The 26,563-nt window shown below is 54.9% G+C and overlaps 1 protein-coding gene across 4 annotated transcripts in view; it reads right to left on the bottom strand.

Annotated features, from left to right (window-relative positions):
- The window catches only part of KCNAB2 (potassium voltage-gated channel subfamily A regulatory beta subunit 2), an 84,891-nt gene that overhangs the window by 33,310 nt on the left and 25,018 nt on the right, over window positions 1-26,563 (bottom strand). For 2 of the 4 annotated variants that reach the window (XM_026005121.2, XM_072731125.1), the window contains exons 2-3: window positions 20,009-20,137; window positions 18,887-18,928 (exon numbers count right to left, since the gene is read on the bottom strand). In XM_026005121.2, the coding sequence (XP_025860906.1) occupies window positions 18,887-18,928; window positions 20,009-20,085 (119 nt within the window). In that variant the 5' untranslated portion in view covers window positions 20,086-20,137. The remainder of the gene's footprint in view (window positions 1-18,886; window positions 18,929-20,008; window positions 20,138-26,563) is intronic. The other 2 variants (XM_072731126.1, XM_026005122.2) reach the window with 1 other exon arrangement.

The following is a 26,563-nucleotide window of genomic DNA, read 5'->3' as shown; positions in this document are numbered from 1 at the left end:
CTGTTGGGGCTCCCACCAAGTAAATTAGGTGAGCGGTGAGAAGCACAGGAGGCATCTAGCGATTCATTATTAATGACACGGGATGCAGAGCCGCCTGCCCTGGCCGATCCCCGGGAGACCGGCACTGGCTGCTCCAGGCTGACAGCCCGCACGCAGACGGGCAGGCGCGGCCGCCAGGAGGGCCGCCGAGCTTGAGGGCAGCTGGCCGTGGCCAACTCCAGCTGCTGTGGTTCGCACCCAGGAAAGCAGGGCTTCCAACAGGGCTTGGCGCAAGGAGAAGTGGAATCACTCAAAATGTGGGGAAAAGACCTCTCTGTCTAGACGATGTAACGCAGACGACCCGAGGAGAGAGAGCTGGGGGTCGTGGACTAGAGACCTGGGAAGTTCTGGCATGCCACAGTTCCTAGCTCACTGCAGACGCTCTGTAAATACTTCTGGAATGAATGAATGAATGAATGAATGAATGAATACACCTCTCCCCATTACCCCATCCTCCTTTCCCACACTCCTGGGTTCAGTATGAAGCTGGAAGCAAGGCTCTCCTTCTGGAACAAAGCTGATGGGGTGTCTTGAAACCTGAGGAGATGCCCCCAATGGCAGGAGGGGTTAGCTTTGCCTTCTGACCCTGAGCATGCCATTCTTTCCCTGCAAGGTGAGCCCTGGCCAAAGCTGCTTTTTGGGTTCTTTCTTGCCATGTAGGAGGGGCAGAGAAAAAGAGCTAGATGGGAGGTAGGTGGATGGGGTCTCATTCAGGATCCGAGGCTAATTTGCTGTGTGATCACAGGCAGGAGGCCTGCCCTCTCTGGGTCTCCACTAACAAAATGAGGGGCGTGGTCTGAGAAGATGCTCTCTCTCCCAGCTTGGACCCACAGGGCCCTTCCACACCAGCTGGCTGTCCACTCTCTGCTCTGACAGGACCCAGAGAAGAAACCACCCAAAGATGTTCGTGATGGATGGTACCTGAACTTGTTTTCAGCCCTGGCCCTGCTTTTTTTTTTTTTTTTTTTTTTTGTTTTAAGATTTAATTTATTTATTCATGAGAGGCACACAGAAAGAGGCAGAGACGCAGGCAGAGGGAGAAGCAGACTCTTCACAGGGAGCCTGATGTGGGACTCGATCCCAGCACCCCAGGATCACGCCCCAAGCTGAAGACGGACGCCCAACCACTGAGTCACCCAGGTGCTGCTTGGCCCTGTCTTTTTGACACAGATGTTAAGAGTGAAACCTTGTTCCTGTCCTGGTCTCCCTGCTCCAAGCTGGGCAGCCTAGGGCAAGTGATTTTCTCTCTGAGCCTCAGTGTTTTCAGTGTCCGACACAGATCACAGAGCATGGTCAGATCACAAATGATATATACTCCTGTGACCCCTCAGCATGAAGGAACAGCTTTCTGGAGGTGGGAGTCGGTCTAGGCCCATGTGTAAGACTCCCACCTCTTCACTGGTGACTATCTTCCTCCCCAGGTCTGACGCAGCAGCAGGAGACACCCTCTGCCACCGAGGGTGATGCCTGGACCCAGGGACAGAGCTGGGCCTTTGCCAAGGCAGCCCTAGCAGGTCATAGACATCATCTTCAGATGCCAGGAGGGGCTCCTCAGGACCCAGAGGTCCAGCTCTGCCTTCTTCATTTACCTGTCTGTATAAGCCACGGGCCTGCCTGTCCCTTTCTGGTCCTCTCAAGTGGCAGGGGCCAGGAAGGTGAAAGGGCAGCTTGCATGAACCCTTCTAGGAGTGGACCCTGGTTTTAGGAAGCCCACAGGCCTGCCAAAGGGGCCGCAGAGGGGCAGCCTAGGGCAAGTGATTTTCTCTCTGAGCCTCAGTGTTCCCAGTGGCAGAGGGCAAAGTGTCTACCTCCATTCCTCCAAGGGCTCATGGAGCTAATAGTCTAGGGCAAGGTTGCTCGACTACCTGGCCAGGATGCCAAGGGAGCTTGTTACAAATGCAGATTCACACTGACCTACTAAATCAGCAGCTCTGGGGCTGGGCCCAGGAAGCTGTGTTTTTATCAAGAGCTTCTAGCCGTGCTGTGCACCTGCTCTAGGGAATGCCAAAATCTCCTACTTCATTCTTCTGTATATATTTCATGTGTCTGTGTTCTGGCAAACTATCAGATCTGGCATCTTACTGTTCCTCAGGGGTTCCTCGTTGGTGTGCTTTAAGCAGCTCCAGGTTAAAGTGAGATTTCACAAAGACTTAGTCACCACAGTGTGTAAAATATCATCTGCCTCACCATACAACCCAGCAATTCCACTCCTAGCTATGTGCCCAGAGAACTGAAAACATATGCCCACACAAAACACTTGAACACAAATGTCCACAGTAGCATTATTCATCATAGCCCCAAAGTGGAGACAACTAAAATGTCCATCCACTGATGAATAGATAAACAAAATATGGTCCATCTCTACAACAGAATGTTATTTTGCCACACAAAGGAAAAAAGCACTGACACTCACTCAAACGTGGATGAACCTAGAAAATGTTATGCTAAGTGAGACAAGCCTGACATGTGACAAAAGGCCACATGTTATATGATTCCATTTATATGAAGTCTTCAAAATAAGCAAATCCATTTAGACAGAAAAGAGCTTCATGTTTGCCAGGGGTTGGGGGGAGTGGGGAATTGGGGAGTGATAACTACGTGGGTATAGGGTTTCTTTTTGGGGTGCTTAAAATGTTCTCAAATTGATTGTGGTGACTTATAATTCTATGAATATACTAAAATCATTGACCTGTATACTTTAAAGATATGTATGGTATACACACTATAAGTCAGTAAAGCTGTTGCCAAAAAAAGTGCCTCAACTCAAAATATGCCTCAAAAGCCACTGGGCCTCACTCTTGCTGTTCCCTGTGGGAGCAACCTTCCTATTTCTCTGTCTTGGAAGTCCTCCTAGCCCTCTGATATCACCTCAGATAATATACACCATGTGAACCCAGGCCCCCCAGGCACCATGTTTCCCTTCTCCAAGTGCCACCAACTACGCTCTACCCAGTGATGCATCAGGGTTCTGGGAACCACTTGCTGGTTCCTCTCGGCAAGAAGCACCCCTCCCAGACATTGGCAGGCCAGAGAAGGGTCCTGCACTAGAACCCCAGGGCTGGTTCCACCCCATTGTAACATATGGAAATGACAGAAGTGAATATTCTACCTCAGAACTCCCCAGGGAAATCTAGGACAAAGGGGTGCTGTTCTCAGGAGAGAACTGCCACATGGAGCAGGTGGGCAGATAGGTGTTTAAAGGCTGGTCAGAGTAAGTTTACACTTGCCTAAAACAGGGGTCATTGTGACTTGTGATACTCTTAGGAGGTCTCAAGAATTAGACAAGGGTGGAAAAGACAGAAGTCTAAACCCTGATCAGAACTTGCCACACCTGGACACCTGGGTGGCTCAGTGGTGGTTGAGCATCTGCCTTTGGCTCAGGCCGTGATCCCGGGGTCCTGGGATTGAGTCCCACATGGGGTTCCCCACAGGGAACCTGCTTCTCCCTCTGCCTATGTCTCTGTCTCTCTGTGTCTCTCATGAATATATGAAATCTTAAAAAAGAAAAAGAAAAAGAAAAAAAGCACTTGTCATGATTCAAGATCATCCTGAAAGGGCTGCTCCTTTGCAACATGTTTAGGTGAAGAGAATGGATTACAGACCTGCGCTGGTCCACTTAAAATGGGCTTTAAGCAGAGGCATTGAGTGTGGCTGGTGGATTTTGACACATAACAGCTTGTTTGGTTCTTCTTCTGCTTCTCTAGTACCTGCTGTTGTTAAAACAAAGCAGCTAGTTCCTGCTGCGACTAATCAGAGGAATGGCCACCCCAATTAGGCTCTCCTCTTTGTCCACAGAATGCCACTACGGAGAGCTTCTTGGGAAACAAGATTCTGGCTCAGCCACCTGGAATCCACCCTGTGCCTCACCTGCCCCAGGAGGGCTTGGAGAGACAGGAAAGCTGCAGTCCAGTCTGGCCATTCCTTTAAGATGGGACAAGCTCACAATGGGAGGTGGTGGGTGCTCTCTCCATACAGCAAAGCCCAGAGAAACTTGAGGCCTGGAGTAGAAGTTGTTTTTTTTTTTTTTTTTTTTTTTAAAGATTTTGTTTATTTATTCATGAGAGATACAGGGAGAGAGAGGCAGGGAGAAGCAGGCTCTACACAGGGAGCTTGATGTGGGACTCGGTCCTGGGACCCCCCAGATCATGCCCTGAGCTGAAGGCAGATGCATAACCGCTGAGCCACCCAGGTATTCCTGGAGTAGAAGTTTTAAAGATGGCTTTAAAAAGCACAGACAGCAATATTCACTCAAGAGTGCGGAGGAACGTCTGCATCCTGCAGAAGCCGGGGTGTCTCCTCTGTACCAGCAAAGCTGCCCTGACTGTGCCAAATAGAGCATGTTTTGCACCCAAAGGTGACTTCCTGCCCAAGGACAGGGGGGTGAATGCTGATGGGTTAGGGGCTTCTCCAGTGGATGGGAGGTCCTGCCCCTGAAGCTTCTAAGAGCAAAGGGTGGCAGACTGGTGGCCTTCCTGGAGGAGGGGTCATCTGATAAGTAAGAGCTAAAGACCCCTCAGGGGCCTCCTTTAGGACCTCATATCCCAGTCATGTCCAGTGCTACCGGCCCTAGATGGGGAAAAAGTTAATGCCTGGTATAAAGCAGCTGTGCTGTACCCGAGTAAGTGCTTCTGGCACTTTCCTGAGAACATCTGAGGCACCACCAGCAGCACCCACACTGCCACTGAAGCAGTGCTTGCTGGGCCAGCCACTGTGCCCAGTACTTTTTGTGCAGTTGAGTTCCCACCCACCCTGCCAGGTGGACGCTGTGGTGGTCCGTGTACACTCGAGGGAACTCAGGCACAGGGGTTGAGTCAGGAAGGCTGATGCTGAGTCAGCCCCCATTCACAGAAGCGGCAGGCTGGGAGGTGAGCAGTGTGTCGGTGCCCCCTCCCACACAGGACCCCTGCTCTTGGACCCTTGATTAAAGGGTGAGGGCTGGGGGCAATCCCGGGGGGCTGCCTGGTGCTGTCTATGGATTTGATTGGGCTATGCTGACCCCTGCCTTTCCAGGTGGACCGCGCAGAACCAGCTATGCTGGCCCCCATCCTTGCCCAACGAGAAGGACCTCTTGGGGGTGGATCCCCCCAAATCCCAGGGTGGAGGCCTGAGGATCCGTCCTGCTGATAGATAAACCCCCTGATTCCCGAGGCAGGCCAACCGGGGAAACACCGGGCTGTGCTGTGAACCGGTTACAGAGCAATCCACCAGTGGAGGTGTTAGGATCACTATGGCCCCTCCTATTCTGAGAGGTGGAGGTGGCCATGCTGACACCGTGGTCCTGGTCAGCCGTCCACAGAGACCCCTGAGACACCCATGCCTGCTGTCATCCCAGCCCCTGCTCCTGTCAAGGTAGCTCTTCCTGAACCACTGGCTGGTCTCGCCACCTCCCTCCCTGCCTTTCCCCTCCTTGTCTTCCACACCTGCTCCTTGTCCACACAGCTCCTTGTCTACACCTCCAAGTGCCACTGGTCCTGAGACCATGTTTCTCTCCCACCAGCGGCCACGCCTCGAACTCTGAGTTATATCACTTTCTTACATGGTCCTCGGGACAATCCCCTGAGGAAGTGCCTACAGTCACTTTCCAAATGGGAAACTGAGCCATGGAGAAGCCAGGTGACTCCTCCAAGGTCATAGAGGTACCGGCAGGGAGCTGGGATTCCTCCCCAGGCACTCACCCACACTCTGGCAGCTCAAGGAGTCAAGTTAGCCCTTGGGACCTGTTGTGGGTAGAAAGGCACCCCTCCCCAAAAGCTATGTTGAGGTCCCGACTCCCTGTATCTGTGACTGCAAACTTATTCGGAAGGAGGGTCTTTGTAGATGTAGTCAGATTAAGATGAGGTCGTCCTGGAGGACAGTGGGCTCAGTGGTGGGCATCCTTATGTCCAGGTACACAGGGAAAACAGCTGTGTGAAGATGGGGGCAGACTGCAGTGGCACATCTGTGAGCCAAGGGATGTCAGGCTGGCAGGCAGCCTCCAGAAGCTGGACAAGGCAGGGAGTGAGCAATCTTCCCCTAGAGCACTTGGAGGGAACCGGGCCTGCCCACACCTGGATTTCAGACTTCTGGCCTCCAGAGCTGTGAGAGAATCAGTGCCTGTTGTTGTAAGCCACCATGTGTGGTACTTTGTTGTGGCAGCCGCAGGAAAGTGGTACAGGACCTTTCACAAGGTGGACTTCATCCCCTGATTCCCCCTCAGATGGGTCCACACTCTGTCCCTCTCTGGTCTCTGCTCTTTCTCTCCTGCCTGTCCATGGAGGCACACCTGTCGTGCCCACCTGTCCTCAGGGATACACCTGTCCTACCCACCTGTCAACGGAGACACACCTGTCTTGCCCACCTGTCCATGGAAACACACCTGCCCTGCCCACCTATCCTCTTGCCCATCTGCCCTCTGAGACACACTTGGATTCCCTGTTCTTCCAGGAAGCTCTCTCTGACAGCCCAGCTGCAAGGGATTTCCCGTAAATAACCAAGGAGCTAGGTAGAGTCTGCTCAGTGAACCTGACCACAAATCAAAAACTGCATGGTGATCTTGCTGGGTCGTGGCAGGAGCCCATGGTCTAGGGCCAGAACTTGCAGGTACACAGGCCAGCTCACCCCACCAGAAGCTGACGGCCAAGCCTCCTCACCCAGGGCCCTCCTGCCCTCCCTGTCTGGGCTGCATCAGAGGCGCAGACGCTGCCTCCAGTCCTGTTGCCAAGGAAGCAGCAGGGAGGAGACACATTTTACAGGGGAATGTTCTGGAAAGGGGGCTCGGGCCAAGACCATTCAATACCATCCAGCAGATACCTATAGAGGACTGGGATGCTCTAGGTGCTGAGAACAAAGGAGGGGTGCAAGACAGAGGGCCAGCAGGGAGTGTGAGGATGACAATGGGACAGGATGGTGGGTTTGAGGATGGCCTGGGAGGCCTTTGTTAGACCAGGTGCTCGGGAAAGCCTCCCCAAGGACCAAGATGTGATTGGGGGCAGGGAGCTAGCGTGAGAAAATCTGGGGGATGAGAATGTGCAGAGCCCCGAGGAAAGAATGAGCTTGGCACCTTCGAGATCCACAAGGAAGGAGCTTCCTGAGTAGGAGGCAGAGGGGTCTAAGCTGAAATCAAGGGCCCCTTGGGCCTTGAGAGGACATGGGGTCCTTTCCTGGTGCCACGGGAGGAGGGAGGAACAGAACTGAACCAAGGTCTGGGGCCAGGCCTTGGGCTGAAGCTGCTGCCCGCTCTGGGGCCACATCTCAGGACCCCCCCACCCCTGCTCCCCAATCCCTACTACCAGGTGGGTGCAGGAGGGGGCGCTCACACGGGCATGTGTGGATTTAAAAATTCAACACATTTTTTTTTTTTTTTTAAACCACAAGAGTTGAGGAAAGTTAAAAAGAAGCGAAGGAAGTTAACACGAAAGCTTTTCCCCCAGCTGTGAGCTCAGTTCAGCTGATAAAATGCTCAGGCCTGGGGCACAGCTGTCCCCTTGCTCCACCGAGCAACGCTTATCTGGAGGCATTATCTTTTTTACATTAATATTTAAGACCGAGTTTAACGGAGTCACAGCCCTGCTGCTGGCAGGGACGTTAACTGTGGAGCGGCATTTATCTGGGATCTTTAATAACTGCAGGCATTAGTTGCAGAGGCCCCTGTTTCCCGATAACCGAAAACCCCCTAGAGGCAGCAAGATGAAATCCACCAGATAAAGAAGGGGCCTCGCGGGTGTGACAACCTTTGGCCCATCGAGGCGAGGCACCGTGATTTTCTGTTCCCTTCTGCTCCCTGGGAATCCAGTTTTCCCCAGGTACCCCGCCCCCCTGGTTAGTCCCCCACGTTTCAGATGCGGCCCAAACTTTCCTTGGGGTGTCAGACAAATAAGAGATGCGTCGCCATCTCCCCCCGCCCAATATTGGCTTCCTGATGCTCCCCAGAGCACCACAAACTGGGAGGCGTCAAAGAACAGAAATGGATTCTCTCCATATTCTGGAGGCCAGAAGTCTGAGATGCAGATGTGGGTGTGGGTAGGGCCATTTCCCTCCTAAGGCTCCAGGGGACAACCCTGCTGCCCCCTCCTCCTCTTTCAGCTTCTGGGGCTGCAGGTGTTCCCAGGCTCCTGGCCACGTCCCTACTCTGCCTCCAGGCTCACGTGGCCTCTTCCCTGTGTGTCTTCATCTGACCTTCTGAGGGCGCCAGTCATTGGAGTTGGGGTCCACCCTGCTCTGGGGGAACTCATCCTGACGTATGACATCCGCAATGACCCTACTTCCAAACAAGGCCATCTTCTGAGGTTTGGGATGGACATGAAATTCTGAGGACTTCACCCTGGTGCACCTGCCATCATGAACTGTGTCCTTCCCAGGGGAGGAGGACAAGCTCCAGCCGCCTCACCTCATCCTACTGCCCTCCACCTTCCTCGCTCAGGTCCAGCCCCTCTGGCCAGATGTCCTCCTGTCTCCTTGGCCTGGATGGTTCTACCTTGCATCCTCAGATGGTTCGGGGGTGTCTCAGCTGTACCTGGCCTGTCTTGCTGCCTTAGGTGGTCACTTGCTTTTTTCGGCTTCCCTGCATGAGGATGGACCATCCACGAGGGTGAGGACCCGGTCCATCCTGTTTGTGTGGCATCTGTCCTGTTGTCAACAGACCCTTAATAAACATCTGCTGAATTAATGACTGAGTATCAATGATGAGTGCCTCCCCCTGCCTCCCACACCAGTCTCATCTCCCTCTTGAGAAATTTCCATTAGAATTGGAATTAGAGCTGTTGGGGCCAAACTAGCTGACACTTTGTCCCTCCCTTACAGCTGGATTTAGAGTACAAAACCTTAAAAATTCTGCCATCTAATGGACTCACAGCAGAAGTGTTTATTTCTTTAAATGGCAACCACACATTCAAACAATGAGCCACAGGTCCAGACACGGTCACTACGAGCAAATGTTAAAGCCATAGGGCTGGTCTCTGTGCGACTCTCCCGGGAGCCAGCAGACAAACCCTGGGGCCTGCATTAGATAAAAGCCAAAGATCTAGGGTTGCCAGGTCAAATACGGGACACCCAGTTAAATCTGAACTCCAGATAAACAATGTTTCAGTATAAGTATGACCCAAATACTGCGTGGGATATACTTGTACTAAAAAAAAGTTAAGGGATCCCTGGGTGGCACAGCGGTTTGGCGCCTGCCTTTGGCCCAGGGCGTGATCCTGGAGACCCAGGATTGAATCCCACATCAGGCTCCCGGTGCATGGAGCCTGCTTCTCCCTCCGCCTATGTCTCTGCCTCTCTCTCTCTCTCTGTGACTATCATAAAAAAAAAAAAAAAAAAGTTAAAAAAATTAAAAAAAAAGTTTATTTGAAATTCAAAGTTAACAGAGGAACAAAGCTGCGTATGTGCAGTTTATAAATGGACATGCCAGCTCTGGGGCTCTTTGGCCACTCTCTGAGGCTCTCACAGGAGAAAGTGGGCCGACCTGAGTGCTGCCCCAGATGCTGAATTCAAAGATGAGCCAGCTCAACAGAATGTCCTTCTGAAGTTCCAAGGAGAATGAGCCTTGCACGCCTATCACCCGGAGAACACAGGGGACACTGAATCCACGGCCTTTGCTGCAGACCCATGTGCAGGTGCAGCCGCAGCTTCAGAGGCTGCCTGTGGAAAACCACTTCCCCTGGGGACGGCCCAGCTTGAGATCAGACAAGAGGGGGGCACATCTTTGCCCCCAGGACCCAACCTGGGTTTCTGGTGCCAGGTCGAATTTATTGTGAGAGATGACGAACAGAGCACTTGTGTTAATTCATTGTCTAGTCCACCCCGATCCTTAATCTGTCCCAGTGACGTCCCAGGAAGACCAATGAAACCATGCGGTTAACCCCTGCTATAAAGTGTTTTCAAGAAACCACGTTCTTTTCCTGCACAGAGTCACACTGGTGACAGGGCAGGACTGTCCCTTAGAGAATGGACTTTCATTTTCTTTCATACATTTCTATACGGTTGGACTTTTTAAGCCTAAACTATTTACCCCAATGTCTGATAATGTCACTCTCCGCGTTTGCTGAGTGGCAGCTGTGTCGCAGCACCTGCTTCGTCCCGCCCAGCCCCGGCCCAGCCCTTACCGGTACTTCATGCCCGTTCTCCGGGCGGTGCAGCCATCCAGGGAGAGGCCGTGCATGCGGAGGAAGCTCTCCATGTTCCTGGCCTGGGCGGCCGCCCGCACCTCCCGCAGCCGCTGCAGCTCCAGCGTGTCGGTCTGGCGGACGGGGTGCAGGGCCCAGTCCGAGTGACACCTGCTGCTTACGCTCCTCAGGCTCTCGCTGTATGTCATGGACAACATGGTACCGGCTGGCCTGGGAGCCGCTGCTGTCCAGACGGGAAACGCGGAGTGGCGATGCATTAGATAAAGGGCCACCGTCCCCAGTGCTTAGCGGGGTGCTGTGCCTGGGGCAGAGGGTGCCACAGAGACACATCCTCCACCCAGAGCAGGCACAAAGGGGCTCAGTGCCTCAGGCCAGGGCCCTGGATGAGAACGCTTCCTGGCATTGGAATCTCAGTCCTCGATGTTGCACCCAGCTGGGGTACAGGCTAGGGTGGACACTGGCTAAGCCACGTCCTCGGCCCTCACAGCCCCTAGACAAGCACAGGCCAAGCTGCATTCCAGGAGTGAGAACCCAAAGGGGCTCCAAATGAAAAGAGGGGCAGGAGAGCATGCAGAGAAGCCCAGGCCCCCCCAGCCGAAGGCACCATGTCACAGCGCTTCCTGGAGGTGTTCCCAAGATCAAAGCAGGTATGGGGCTGTCTCCTGGAAGGAGTTTGAGCCACGCCTGTCAGGGAGGCAAACTTGAGGGTGAATACCCGAGAGAAGCCGCCCGAGCAAAGCCTTGTTCATTTGTTCACAATAGAACACTACCCATATACACACTCCCTGCCTGCAGAAAGTGCCACGGCACCGGCACATTCTTCGGGCTCCATCCTCCGTGATCATTAAGTATGTCACAATCCACAAATTTTGCAACAGAAAGACTGAGTGGGATGCGTTTAGGGGGAGTGACAAGAGAGGGACAGAGGTTTAGTACAGACAGGCAAACTGCCTCGGAAATGTGCGGAACTGTTGCTAAAATAGTCCTCCTAAGGGAGGATGACCGTCTCTCAGAAACTAAACACACCACAGTGTCTGTCAATGGGGAACTGATTACATAAATGATGGTCTATCCCTATAATGGAAATTTGTGCAGCCTTCAGTGAGGCTTCTACATGGATTGATATGCAATGAATCCTAAGAGATAGTAGTGAAAAATACCACAAGGCAAGGAGAAGAGGCATGTGCACAGAATGTTAGCATCTGTGTTAATGCCCGTATGTATGTATGTAAGTGGGTGAATCAAGGAAGGACGGTCCCGAGGCCGCGGATCCATATTCTGCAGTGACTTTGGGCAGCAAAGACACGGTCCCAGGGTCAAGGGTGCTCTGCAATCTGGGTACTCCCCCCGCCGCCCCACCCCATGCCTGACCACAGCCCTCCGCCCTGGTGTGGATACCAGTGGGGTGGCTCCAGCATCATCACCAAGACAGAGGTGGGGTGGGAGTTGCTATTTTGCAGGGTCAGTGACAAAGCAGGATCCGGGAGCCCAGCCCCGGCAGCTGGAGGAACCGGCAGGGTCCCCACCTCTGTCACAAGGGACATCAAGTTCGATGATCCCTGGGAGGGGCTGGAGAAACTGTTGTGGGAGCTGAGGCAGCGGCAGAGGCTGCGGCTGCGTCCCTGAGGGGAGCGGCGGTGCCCCAGGCTGGCCCCCTCCTTGAGTAAGCTCTGCCCCACCACCTGACACTTCGTAGCTCCCTTTCCTGCTGTGATTTTTCTCCATGGCCATATGCTTACCTGGCCTGCTAGAATCACCTCTAATCACCTTGTTTCTCGCCTCGGATACCCTGAAGGTCAGGTCTGGGAGGGCGAGGACCTTTCCCTCTGCTTTTACCAGTGAGGCTCAGTGCCCACAGCAGAGACTGTGCCCTGCTGGCTGTGTGGACAGCACCTGGCAGGGGTAGACTGGCTCCCTGCCTCAGGCCTGAGCCCTAGCAGGGTGCCTTCTCCTGAGGGAGCAGGGTGGGGGGGGTGCTCAGAGGCCAGGCCTCCTAATCACCATAGCTCTGACCCACAGGGAGGGAGTCAGCAGGGCCCTACGACCTCTGGCATCCCCCAAGGGTTTGGATTAAGGTCTCTGATGGATGCTAAAGAGGGTGGAGATGTCCCTGGCCTGAAATTCCCACGTTCCAGGAGACTCGCTATGGAGGCAGTGGAGGGGCCCAGGGCTCCAGGATGGGGGGTGTCTTAGGAAAGGGCACCATGGAAACCCACAGGCAGCAGCATGGCTCCCTCCCTCCCTGCCTGCTGGCTGCTCACCCCCTGCTAGCACACCCAGGGGCAGGACAGTGGCTGGCAGCTGCTTTAGATGTGGCAGTATGGCCAGCTGCTTGTCCTGAGTGGGGCAAAGGCAGGCCAATTCTGGCTTCCCTGGGGGTCCACCTTCAGAGAGAAGAGCAGCCTGGCAGGCTGGGGCCTCAGCAGTTCTTCCCGAAAAGCAGGACCCACCTCAGACGCACGTGTTCCCAGCCAGGCCCACCGAGGCCGGGATCAATAACCATTAGCTTTCAATATATTACCCACAAAAAGCAACCTAGTCTGGTTTGGCTCTGGAAGTCCGGTTAAGGGTCCTGGGCTGGGTTGGCGGCGTGGCTAAGCAGCTAGTGTTCTGGACAGGGGCAGCCCTCTCTGTCATCTACTCTGTGCAACCTGCGAGGGCACCTTGATGGCTCCAAGGCTCAGTCTCTGTGTCTGTGAAGTGGGATTAGCAGAGGCTGATAGCATCAGCTGTGCAGACAAGCCTGGACAGCTGGGCAGGGCCTGGTGGTGGGACTGGGAGAGGGCCGGGTGTGGGGAAGCGGCTGCCAACAATGCCGCGGCATGGCATAGGACACGTTAGGATAAGTGGGAGATGAAAACACACAGGCTGGGGGCAGGGGATAGAGGCTAGAAGGCAGGGCAGGCCGCTGGAGTGGGCACACATGAGCATGAGCTCGAATGATGTAAGGATGTGCTATCTACCAGACATTGCTAGGAAATGTTGCACAGGATGAACGCGGACATTAACGATCCGGCCCGGTCTTGTGCAGCACATGCTTTCCTAAAATTTCTAAATTCACATCACTCATTCTTAATGAGATGGATGCAGTGCAGGGTGCCGCCAGGATTTAGGGGGTACCCTCTCTGTGGGCGCTGGGGTCTCCTCTGCTTGTGACATTTCCTTGTAGCGTGCCTCATAGCGACCTTGGGAGCGGGCCTCTGGGTGTCACCTGCAGCATGGAGGGCGCCCAGAGCCTCCTGAGGAGAGCACCCCCACGATGCCAGGACAGGGTTGGGCCAGGGGACTCTGCAAGAGTTGGCGTGTGGGAGAGCATGGTGGCCCTGGCCGGGTTGGAGCGGGGAGGACCTGGTGCCACGATGGCACACAGTACGAGAGGAGCTGGGCAGTGTTCCTCGGCTCCTCCAGGGAGACAAGACCCCACCAAGGAGGAAGGACACAGAAGGCACGCAGGTGCTCTGGTGGTTGGCAGTGCTGCCTTTCGGAGAGGACAGAGTCGGGGTCCCTGGGACTCCCTCATGCTGGGGCTTATTCCCAGCTTGCTCCCAGGGTGACTGGAGCAGGCTGGGGTAGTTGGAAGAAAGGACCCCAGGAAGAGCCTGCTGGGAGAAGGGAGGGCCCACTTCCGGGGCTCCTGCCTCAGGTCCCCTGCTTTCGGGGTTCAGAGGCACAGTGACTCTGACCTTGCATTCCTCCTCCTTACCATCCGTACCCCGCCCCATCTCAGGGAAAATCAGCCCCCTCCTCAATAGCTAATTACAGGTACCTGCAGATTCCTCCCGGAGCCACAGCCGGGCCGCCTTCTGCAAATCTATTCTTGTGGAGGGAGGGCTCGCGGGGATTCCCGTAAAACGAACACGAACACCATGACAAGGAAAAGTGAAGGGGAGGCATCGGCCTCATTAAATCAACCAGGACCACAGGCTCCCCGAAGGGCCCTCTACCTGGAATTTCTGAACTTCGGTCTGTTTACCGAAAGCCCCCAAAGTCTGAAACGTGAGGCTTGGAAGGAATCCCGAACGGCTCTTTTAAGCGGTGACATTTGTCTCGATATTAGAGAAACCAGCCCAAGTTTCTGAAAGCGGGGATGCACGGGGAAGCTGCGTCATTCCGGAGTGCGGATGTACAACGCACAGCATCGCAGCAGGGCAAAAGCAAAGCCACCTTTGCTCGAAAACAGTCAGCAAACCAAGGCCCAAACAGGCAGCCCCCCAGCACCCCGAGGCATGTGTTTCCAGAAAGATCTTTCTGACAGCCACCAACCCCCACCTGCTGTCATTCTCGGGAAGCCCCCAAAACGCTGAATCTTAATGGTAAACCCAAGACGGTGAGGCTGGATGTCTAGGTCTCCCCGAGACGAGAAGATGGACATGGGCACCCGGCAGGTCAGGGAGGCAGGGAGGCAAGCGTGCTCAAGCAGCAGAATGCCCACCCTCCTTCCTCCCACTGTCACCCTGCAGTTACCTAGGGCCAGCTTCTTTGGGTTTTTTTTTGAGGTTTTCTGCCTTGAAAAAATATATAGGGGGTCTAATTTCAGATCAGCCAAATGCATCCCCCAATATGGCCCCTCTGTGACTTCCATTCCTGGGACACGTGTCCCCAGGCAGCAACCCCTAAGGAGGTGGCTGCCCCTGGACTCCTGGAGCTGCGGGGGCCACTCACCTGCCTTCCGGGCGTCTGCTCGTTAAAAAGGACACAGTCTAGTTTACTAGGGTTCACCAGACGCTCTAAGGATCTGGCGCAGCAGCTGTTTCATTAGGGAGTGTCACTGTAGAACGTCAGAAGCAATTGGTGAATGAGAAGCGCCCCACGAGGGTCGAGTTTGGAGGCAGGGAGTCCATTAGTCTATTAGGGCGTTTTCAGCTCAGTGAGAGAGGCTGAATTATTCACGAGTGTCTCTTCCCCTAAAAGCCCGGGAAGTGCAGCTCCGTGGTGCAGCCTGGCAAGGCCCGCTCTTGGCATGGGGGGCTGGGAAGGGGCACTGACTGGGGTCCTGCCATTTCCCTTGGGCGCACTCTCCCATCAGGCCTTCACTGCCCGCTCGCCAACAGGTGCCAGAGACATGGGTCACAGGTCCCCACAGGTGGGGAGGGGCAGGCCGTGCTTCTGGTTGTCTGAGGCCAGGACCCAGGGCTTAGAGCTCTGCCCACCACGTTCCCATGTCTGTGGGAATGCGCTGAGGGTTCCCCTAGGATGTGACCACCACCCGGGGTGAAGGGGTTGGGGCCTGGAGAAATCTGCCCTCAGCCATGCAGATGGACATCCCCCCTCCCTCCTACTGGGACGTGCCCCAGATTGGTATATCCTATACTGTCTGTACCTATAAATGGCCAGGAGGTTCTGGACGTCTGCTATTAGAACACACGCTACCACTCGCTCCAGACAGGGGTGCACCTTTCCTCACATCACACATTCAGACCCGGGCTTTGGAAGATGCTTTGAGGCTGAGCTCTGGGCTGAGGCCATGCTGAGGCCCTGCTCCAGGGTCATGACCCCAGAGGCACTTCTCATCATCCTAGGATCCCAAAGAAATCTCAGTATGACTATATCTTCCAGCATGAGGGATTCTGGATGGAGGCTGACTGGCTTCTGCAGTGACAAAAGTGCACATGGTAGCTGCTCCCCAGACAGGGAATTGCTACCAAGACCCAGAGTAGAAAGCAAACAAAATGGGAAGTGGGACGCGGAACTGAGAATGGGCAGTGGATAGTTCCCTGGAAAGGCCCCAGTGCTGAGACTGGGATGGCTGCTTTCAAAGGCACGAGCCTGCCATGTCAGGTCCCTGATATGCTCTGACCTGCCCCGTCCCCTTCCCCTCGGGCTCCGTATCCCTCTGTCATTTCCACCTCCCTCTCAGCACCAGCTGTCAGTCACTTGGGAAACATGGCTCCTCACATCCTCTTCTCCTGCTCTTTACTCTTCTTCCTGTGGCTTCTGAGGCTCAGTCCTTCTCCATCATTCCTGGGCTCCCTACATTCAGCCTCTCCACCTGCCATCTTATTCCTTCCCCTCACAGGGCTCTGGTCTCTGCCCTGCTCAAACACCATTGATGGCTCCCCAGTGCCCACTGGATGTAGTCCAGGCTCCTCTGCAGGTGCTCAACGCCCTTCTCCACCTGACATCCATCTTCCTCTACAGTCTGGACTCTGCCACTGTCTGTCCCGCTCCTCATGGCGGGGTCTGTGTTTCCATCACTTCCTGTTCTTGGCACCTCTTCAAGCGGTAGCTCAGGCTTCTACTGGAATGTTCCACCTGGGCTCTATGCTGAGGACTGCCTGGCCTCCGAGGCCCTTGCTCAAAGCCCTCATGCTGTCTCCTCCATGAAGCCTTCCTTGACTCTCAGCTGGCCAGGCCCGCTCCTTCCTCGGAATGTCAAAAGCTGTTTGGACTTCTCCCAAGACAAGTACTGCCATCTACATATTATTGGTTATTTGGGTTCTGGGATAGATTGCACTATGGTTCCAGGTCCTCTACCCCCCCCCCCCCCTGCTCTGCATCACGTGACAGTGGTTCTCCTATGGGGGTGGGAGTATATTTTCCTGCCCTTTCACATCTGGCAAGGTCATGAGCCCTGCTTTGGCCAGCAGAATGAGCAGAAGCACCAGTGCACCGCCTCTGACTATGGGCCTTTAGAGATGTGACACCCTCCTGCTCTTCCTCCGGCACTTTTGCCTGGAATAGCCTCTGGTTTAAAAGGACAGGCGGATGAACATCTGGCCCCACCTGCAGTTCAGACCATGTCCAACTGAGCCCAGCCTCCGTGAACTGACACAGACACATAAAACAAGAAATGCACGCTTCTTGTCATAGGGCACTGAGTTTGGAGGCTGTTTGTTACAAGGGATCCTCTGGAACAGCTGACAGACATAGGGTCTCGCGTCCCTTATTGGTCTGTGAACTGTTCTGAGGGTGGGGCACATGCCTCTAACAACACCTCTGCCTCGTCAGGGGAGGGGCCATGTCGCCAACTGTCTTAATCTCTTGTGGCTGACAAGAGGTGCCCCACTTGGAGTGGCACCCAGGAGGTTCAACAAAGATGCCACTTCGTTAGAGATAATCATCGGAGAACCCACAAGAGACACCTGAGTGTCGATGAGAAGAAACCACACTGGAGATGCAGAGGGTGGGATGGCTGGAGCCCGTGGGCATCAGGGACGCGGTGCTGGGAGGCCCAGATGGAAGTCTGCGCATCTGGGGGGGCGGTTCTCCAATAGAACTTGCCTCAGGGCAGGACAGAGGGTTCCCCGGGAGCGGACAATAGGTTGGATCTGTGAGACCTCGAGGGCCAGCAAGGGGCGAGGGACTCTCTTTTGCTTAAGCTCTGTGATACCCCACAATCTCCTGGGCACCCCCCTTGGCATGGCCCTTCTGGTTGGTGGTCTAGGCCGCAGTTCTGCTGCTGGCTGTCTCACTCCTCTCCCCTGAGGTCTCTGAGGATATAGTTCAAGGTCACATTTGGTCTTATGGGCGGGTTACATCTCTGGGACAAAAGTCTCATCTGCATTCTTACACACCGTGCTGTCATCCGTGATGGCAAATGAGTCATCCCAGAAAAGTATCTGTAAGGCCAAGTTCATATCTAACTGTTTTCAGGCAAAATCTTATCTAGCAAAAATCTCAGCCATCTCTTTGGGGCTCTCTGTAAGGGGTGAGACCCTGTGGGAGGCAATGAAGCAGTGCTGAAGTTCACCCGAGGACCCAGGCCCATGGCCACATTCAGAGGTGCTGAGGCTGTGGGAAGGAAAAGCTGGGTGGAAACCCAGGGCCAACCCCAGCACCCACTGCCCCCAATTCCCTGTGCATCAGTGGTAACCGCCCCCCTGGCTCTGCATTGGTAGGTGGGCAAGGCCCTGGGGGCTGTCCCAGACAGAGACCTCCCAGGTCTGAATGCCAAGGCACACACCACACACTGGGGCCCCACTCCCAAGAGCCACACAGAGTCCCCACAGTCCTGACGCTGTCGGAGCTGACCAGTGGCTTCCTCAACCCTGACACTTTCCCAACAAGAGGAAGATGGCCATTGGTGTAAATTCCCAGAGTTACAGACTACCTGAGAAACACACGTCTTTGTGGCACGCCTCCCCACTCCACAGGTGAACTGTCCAATGGAGGAACGGACTCGTTTGGGAGGACTTTGCTGGCTGACCTGCCTTGGCCTGGGCTGCAAAGCAGGGCCCCTTGATGCCACGTCTCTCTGGGGCACAGCCTCGCACCGAAGAACACGGTGGTCCAGTTCCCCAGTAGGGAGATGCACCAGAGAAACACCAGCAGGTCCACCCCTGGCCCAGGTCACAGTGGATCCACACGCCCCAAGAAAGGAATTGGCCTTTGATTGCAAATCAGCTCAAACCCAAAAAGAAGGAGAGATGGTTGGGTTTGGCCTGCGTCGTTTACTCAGATCACCCAAAAAGCACAAACCCAATGACAGGAAGCACAGCACCCATAGCCTGACAAGGGAGATGTTAATGTAGATCTGGTGAGAGTTAAGCAGGCATCAGAAGTCCATTTGCTCCAATCATATCAAGTTCTAGAGCTCAGCACACATATGGAACCCGACTTCACGCTGTTCATTGGGACATTACATCATGCTGTATGCGTGGGCCCTGGGAGGGAACCAGAGCCCAGTCTTACTGGGGACCTTTACTTCCCAGAGATCCCCAGCACGCCTGACCTGGATGGGTGTGGCCCTCCCGCCGGCTCCCCTGCCTTTAGCTTCTGGGGTTTGGGGAAAACAGAGAGCTTGTTACCTGTAAAACTGGAGCTGTCTTTTGGGGCTCCCATACCGAGTACTGCGGACAGCGATGGAAGACAGAGAAAAAGGAGAGAGAGAGTCCACAATTGGCATTAGCCACAGAGAGATGCAGGCCCAAGGAAGCACCAGCGACACCCCGCAGCCAGGCCCCACCCCGCTCTGCTCCGGACTGCTGGGAAGATGCGTGCCCAGGTACCAAGTGCTCGGCGGCAGCGCCACCCAGTGGCACACGGAGGCAGAAGCCCGGTCGGTTGGGACGCGGGGGTCCTCTGGTGCCTGGTATCATTCCCACACGGGGCAGGGAAGCAAAGACAAGAGGTAAACCTGGGAGTGCAAGTCTGGTCGAGTTTTAATGAAATAATGCTTTAGAACGACCGTACAAAACCCTCAAACCAAGAAGTGGCCCGTCCCCCCACATGCTGGCGAGTCTTTCTGTGACCACGGGGCTCTTTTTAGGAATTTGATAAGAGAGGGACACTCCTTTTCCCTGTGGGTTCTACGGATACTTGCTCTGGATCAGGCCCTAACAGCCACTGAGAAAGCCCCAATCAATTGAGGGCTGATGGACCCCTGGGGTCCCACCTGGGTCCATCTTTGGTGACAGCTATTGCTGTCTGGGTGCTGTGTTCCGTGCTGTTATCCAATGCCTTGCGTGCTCTCCCCGTGGGTCAGCCTGGATTACTTTCCAAATGGAAAGACCCAGAGCTGGATTTGGCTTCCACAGAAGGAAGGCAAAGGGGGCCTGGTGAGCAGCTGGCTGTCCCCACTCATCTCCCCGGGGCAAGCTCTGCGACTCCCTCAAAGGGAGGTGCATGAGAAAGAAACAAGCTGGGGAGGGTCCCGTGCTCACTTCCAGGCCTGCTGCTACCCAGGGAATGCTGCAGAAGAGTAGGGGACAAGTCTAATCCTGGCTCTATTCCACAGGGAAAATCCTGGATTTTAAAGGCTTCCATTCTTTCCTCGGAGAAAGTGCTTGCCTACACGCACCTCAGAGCCCTGGGGAGCTCCCTCCATCCTTCCCTCTGGATCAAGGGCTGGTGACTGGCCTCGGGGACCCCTTCTCAGAGGCAGGACTGGACCTGAGGGTGGCCTGGGTAGGTGGGGGGCAGGGAATCACCTGTAGATCATGCCGGGGGAGCCTGTCTGCCGCAGAGAGAGCCGAGCCGGGGATCCTGTCGTCGATTCTGGATACATGGGGCCGGCCTCACTTGTCCCGACCTGCTCTCTTCTTCACAGAAGGAAGATTCTGTAGGAAAAGCAGAGTAGAGGGGAGGTAGTTCAAAAAACCAGTTTGGTTTGCCCACGAGGCTCTGTAATGCTGAAGGTCCAGTTTGTGGGGCATCTTACATCCCTCATCAGACAGACAGACAGACCAATACATGGGGGCTCAGACAAAGCTGATGGTTGGGGTCACTGGTTCTGTAAAAGTTTCCTACTCTCCCACCCTGATGTGTGACGATGTCCTTCCATCTCCACAGCTGCTTTCCTGAGGGTCTGGGAGCCTTTTTCTGGTGGTCCCAGGGACTTAGAACTTTGAAGTGTTTCTCCTGTCCCAGGAAGTGGCACCACCATCCCTCAGGCTCATGCTTGACTTCAGCTTCTCACCCTCTCCCAGCCCAGGGGAGCTTGCTGGTGTCACTGTGGAGCTTTCTGGAATGCAGCTGGTCAGATCGGCTCCTGCCCAACTGGTCCTGGCACAGGTGACAAGCTATCACGTCTGTGATCAGGTGATATACTGTGCTTTCTGTCTTGCTAGCAGACTCTCTCCCTTGCTGGCTCTGAGAGGTAAGCTGCCATGCTGGAGAGGCCCATGTAGCCAGAATGGAGGCCCTCAGTCTAATCACCCACAGAGAAGTGGCTGATATTGAATCCAGGCTTTGGGCTGATCAGGTGATTCCTCACGAGCTGCAATGCTGCAACCCAGGCTGACCTCTCCCGGGGCTCCTTGTCCACATGGTCCTGTCCACCTGCACCTGGTGGGATGGCTCCAGGCCGACCTGAAGGCCTCCTGGTCACCTTTTCTTTCAAACTCTGGGGTTCTATCAGGGCCACTGTCACCAGATGGACCAGCCTGACTTCCCCACTGCTCAGATCTATACAAGAGGCACAGTGCCTCTCTTGCAGAACGAGGATGGTTACATGGCTGCGGGGGAACAGAGTCCCTGCAGCCTTGGGGGTGGGGGGGCTTCAGAGGCAGCCTCTCCTTTACGCTCATCAGGTGCCCCTGGAGTGGGCTGTACCAGGTGACTCCGGGCATGAAACCCAACAATCTCACCAGAGTTGTTAACCTTAAGTCAGAGGGCGGTGGGTTCCCTGGTGAACAGAGCACTTGCTGAGGCCTTACTGTGTACAGGTGCTGGTGGCTGCCCTGGACAGGAAACCACAGCCACAGAGCTGTCAGTATGCAGAGCCCCAGGCATTGCATCCAAACACAGTGGTCCAGAGGTCACCGGTGAGGAAGGGTGGCCACAGGCGGCTGGGGCAGGGGGGGCAAGATGTCTTCACAGGGTCTCGTGGAAGGAGGTGGTGGCCAAGCAGCCCAGAGCAGGCCAGGATGTCTGTGCCCTTAACTGGGCTTAACTGGGGGATGTGACCCACCCCATACCCCACTCTCTCCTCTCTGGCTCTCCCTGGGTCTACTGAGCGGTGGAGTCTCAATCCCCAGCTCAATGTCCAGAAATCCAGAATGGCAAACTCAATCTGAATTTGAGATGCTGTGGGGACCAAGAGTCTCTGACTCCATAGATGTGGGGTGTGCCCAGGAATCTGCATTTTTCAAAAGATTTATTTATTTATTTATTTATTTATTTATTTATTTATTTATTTATGACAGAGAGAGAGAGAGAGAGAGGGAGTCAGGGAGAGACACAGGAGGAGGGAGAAGCAGGCTCCATGCCGGGAGCCCAACATGGGACTCGATCCCGGGACTCCAGGATCGCACCCTGGGCCAAAGGCAGGCGCCAAACCACTGAGCCACCCAGGGATCCCCAAGAAATCTGCATTTCTAACTAGTTCCCAGATGATGCTCGTGTTCCTGGCCCAGGGACCACACCTGAGGACTGCTGACCTGGAGCAGGAATTTATAGATGACGAACAACGGGCCAAATCCAGCCTATTCTGTAAATAAAGTGTTACTGGGACACCTCAATGCCCATTTGTGTGTGAACCATGCCTGTGCTGGTGCCACACTGTGGCACTGAGCAGCCATAAGAGACACTATCTGGCCTGCCAAGACTCAAACATTTACTACCTGGCCCTTTACAGCAGAAGTGTGCTGAGCCCAGTTGTAGGCCTCTCTCCTCTCCTCTCCAAGGCCCCAACGCCTCCCCTGCCACACTCCTCTCAGCCCTTGGCTTTGCTGCTTCCATTTCACTGACAAACTAGGAGCAACCAGAGGCCAGCTTCCCAGCCACCATCAGCTCTCAGAACATTCTGTTTTCCCTCCTGCTGCCACCTGAACGACCCAGCCACGGCCACAACCACAGCGCCCACCTGAACACACAGCCCACTCCCGCCCTGCTCAAGGGTGTCCCAAGTCTTATGCTGATTCTTCCTTCTTTATGGGGCGCTGTCCTCTTCATATACCCCTTACTAATTCTCTTGCCTTAGAAACCAAAAAGCACAGTTTATTGGATCCCCTTCCTTCTCCACCAACTGTCCATCTTCTCTCCTTCCATTCACAGGAAAATCCCTCAAGAGTTGTCCTTTCTTGCCTATGATTCTCCCTTCTGCCTTCCTTGCTCTGAGGAGGCTGCACTTGCCAAGGTCACTGTGACCTTCCCACTGCCATGTCTGGCGGGGCAGTTTGGGGGTGACAGCGGGGTTTCCCCCACGCTCTGGGCTCTGGGGACCTGCAAGTTCCTGGCTCGCCCTCCTGCCACCCCGCTGCTGCTTCTCAGTCCCCTTGGCTGTTCCTGCTCACTTCTCAGACTTGGAATCTTTTCTCTCATCCATCACACGAGGTTCCTCAGATTCCCACCTGTCTCCCAGCTCTGAACTGTGTGGCCAGAACTCCTGCGGTTATATATCCAGGCCTCATCTTTCCCCTGGATCCCAGACGTATCTATTTTATTGCCCTACGGGCATCTCTCTAGGGCATGGAACTACCACCTGGGTTCACCTGTCCCACGCAGAGCTCCTGGTCGCCTCTACCCTGGCTCCCCTGTCACCATGGTTGCCCCATCATAGTCATCTTCAGAAACATCCAGAATCCCACGCCTGTCCGAGTGGTCCCTGCTACCTCCTCCCTGGCCCAGGCCACCCTTTCCCTCTTACAGGTCCCCACAACAGCTTCCACCTTTACCCCTCATTGTCCACCTTATAGGAGCCAGAGCAATCCTACTAGAACACCAATCAGATGTCATTATAATTCTCGAAACCTTCTAGTGGCTACTCATTTTATGCAGGGAAAGCCCGAAGCTCAGCAATGGCCCAGCTCCCCCTTCCCTTTGACCTCCTGGACCTCATCTCCCACCACCCCCTCGCTCACTCTGCCCTGGCCACACGGACTCCTCCATGTCCCATGACCTCAGCAGATGCTCCAGCCTTAGGGCTTCCTTCTTCCTGAAGCTCTCTGAGCTCCCGTGAACCACCCGAGGGCCCCCCTCTCTGACCTCCGCGTCTTTGAACAAAGGTCACTTTCTCAATGAATCTTCTCTAGACACCTTATCTTAAATTGCAAACCCCATCTCCCCATGTTCTGCTGGTCCTTCCCTACTAATTTTTCTCCCTAGTGCTGTCAACTTGCAACGTGCCTCATACTTAGCTAGTGTCCCAGTTATGGTCTGTGGCTTCCTTGCCTTACGATGCCAGCACCTTGCATTTATCTGCTGTGCTCTCAGCTGTGCACAGCACACAGTAGACTCTCAAATGTTTGCTGAATGAATAAATGAACGAATGCATGAGGACTCTGAGCTGGCCCGCTGGAGGTTCATCCAGGGAAGGCACAAGTGAAGGGGCCAGGCATGGTGTGCTAACGGCTCACAGACTGCCTGGGGGCCCAGGGTGATGGGAGGGCCAGGGGACTCTGCTCACATGGGGCACAAGGGCAGTCTTCTCTGGATGCTGCAATGCTCTGTTTGTCTCAGGTGTGGTGCTTGGGGCGGCTGCAGGGACAGGGACAGCTGGCCACCGGTTCCACCCCTTGCCTCTGCCTTGGCTGGACTCTTGATGGTCAGACTCCCTCCTAGTCAGTGGCCAGCTCCCTGGCCCACAGCCAGGCACTGGCCATGCTCTGGTGCCCACTTCATGAGGGACAATAGGCTTCATCCCTCCTGGGGAGCTGCTACCTTTGCCACCTGCCAGAGCAGGGAGGGGGCTGGTGCCCCATGCCCCCCACCTCACGTTCCACTGACCTGCCCAGAGCCCACCTCCACCACTGCCACAGCCCAACCCAGTGGCCGAGCCCCAAGAAGCCGATGTCCCAGGAGGATGTTGCCAATCCCAGGCCCTGCGGAGGGAGGGAGGCAGGCAGGTGGGCAGGGCTGCCCTGCCATCCAAAAGTGATGGCACTGGAGGAAGGCTTCAGAGACCACTTGGGAACTGACTAGGCCCAGGAGGGGCAGCTGGCTCAGGGTGCAGGCTGAGGGGTCCGCAGTCTGGGTGCCCCCGTCACCTGCACTCCCACTGGGTCTGTGCATGACCCTGAGCAAGCCATCTGAGGCATTCTCGGAGAACCTGAAGCATGGAGCCCATCCATACTCTCATAGGAGTGGATAAGGAAGACACCAGAATGCCTTGAACCCAGGAGGGAAGATGTTGGGTAAATCCTAGCTTTGAGTCGTTGTGGGAAGCGAGTCTGGCAATGACTACAGGCCCCTTGGAATCAGGGGCTCCCCCTGTGGGTGCTGCCTTTCTTTTCCTCAGCTCACTATGCCGAAAACTTTTAATCATCACTGTCGTAGAGAATCAGCACGGCCACCAACACTCGGATGTTCTTCATCCCGTTCACCCATTATCTGTAACTGGTCTCATTGGCACGCCTCCCCTCTGCCCTCTCCTGTCTCTCCACTCACACTCATACTCTCATGTTCACACACTCACACACTCATGCTCTCATGCAGTGCTCTCACACTCATGTACTCTCTGCCACACTCACTCATGCTGTCACACACACACATTCATACAGTCACACGTGCTTTGGCCAATGGAATGAGCAATGATAATGTGTCAGCTCCAGCCTCAGCCATGGAGACTTGCCTCCACTGTTGCCACAGATGAACATGCCCCAGATCACCCTGCGGGTCCAAGGGGACAGCTGCACATGCGAGAGCCACCCGGCCTAGCCTGAGCACTGCCAGCTGCCTTGGGATGGGGGCCAGCCACCCCACAAATGTGAGACAGAGGAGTGCTCATTGTGGCTGGACCCCAGCACCGTGATGTGGAAGTGCCTTCAGCCCTTCTGGGAGCACGTTCTGCTGGCTTTACCCTTCAGGGGCATCCTTATTACACGAAGATACAACTTTGGTGAGTCGCGAGACAGACTTCCAGTTCCTGCAAAAGGCCTCCACTCATCTGCCCACTGTTGGAGCATGAGAAAACTTGGGTGGTGAGAACCTTCACTTAGCCAGATCTCCTGAGGCGAACTTAGCACTTCGAGCACTGAAGAAACTGTTTCTGACCCAAAACCTCACCAGGGCTGCCGTGCACACTCCTGTCCTCCAGGGCCTGCTGGATGACACAATCCCACCTTGTTGGGTGACCCAAGGAGACCATTTCACGTGTCAGGGAGGGAGGCGAGGCCCAGTGGGCTCAAATCTGCTATATGACCTTGGGCAACCCTTTCAACCTTCCCAAGTGAAACAGGAGAAGGGGAGTCAGGGGGAATCCGACAGGCTCCCAGGTGGGGGTGCACTGTGTGGGCCATGGGCTCGGTCTACCTGTGGCTGGCCCTGGCGGAGGGCAGGTGCTGGCCAGGGCCTGGTAGTCTCCTTCCTCAGCGTCTACACCACAGGCATAAGGCAAATGGAGTGGCTCTTGCACAGATGTGCCCCAGCCTCCTCCCAGGTGGTGGTCTTCCAGAAAAGCACTTTCTAGGGTCCTCAGACTTGTTACCACATCTGCTTTCCCCTGCTGCCTCTCTGCTTTGCTCTCAGGGGCTGCTCATCTTTTCCACTTCTCCAGAAAAAGACCAATCTCTCGTGGATGCGACTTGTCACACATAGGTGTGACTCGGTGTCGTGACGGGACCCATGTTTCCTGGGTCCTCTGTGGCTGCATCCCAATTCCTGATCATCCTGGCAGCTCGGAGCCTCCAGAAGGCTTGTTGCTACATAGCTGAGGCCTTAAGAATGACGACACTGTATGAGTTATGTATTGCTATGTGACATGGGTCAGCAGTTGAAAACAATGAGGATTTCTCATACAGTTTTGCAAAGTCAGGAACCGGGGACTGTCCTGGCTGGGCAGGTCTGGCTTGGAGTCTCTTCTAAGGCTGCAGTCAGGGTGTTGGCTGGGCTGAGGTGTTAGAGGTTTCATGCACACACAGGTGAGGAGGGGCCCCGCTCCCGCTCCTCACCACCTGGGTCTCTCACACCAGTGCAGCTGACTTCCCCAGAGGGAGGGGTTGAGAGACAGAGCTGTGATGTCTTTTATGCCTGAGGCCATTCTCTCGGATGCAAAGACCAACCCAGATAAGGGGGTGGGTGTGAGGCCCAGGAGGTATGGCACCGGT

Source organism: Vulpes vulpes, chromosome 12 (genome assembly GCF_048418805.1).
Source record: "Vulpes vulpes isolate BD-2025 chromosome 12, VulVul3, whole genome shotgun sequence".
Classification (NCBI taxonomy): domain Eukaryota; kingdom Metazoa; phylum Chordata; class Mammalia; order Carnivora; family Canidae; genus Vulpes; species Vulpes vulpes.
The sequence above is the reverse complement of the archived record's forward strand: the minus strand, read 5'-3'. Positions and strand labels throughout refer to the sequence as shown.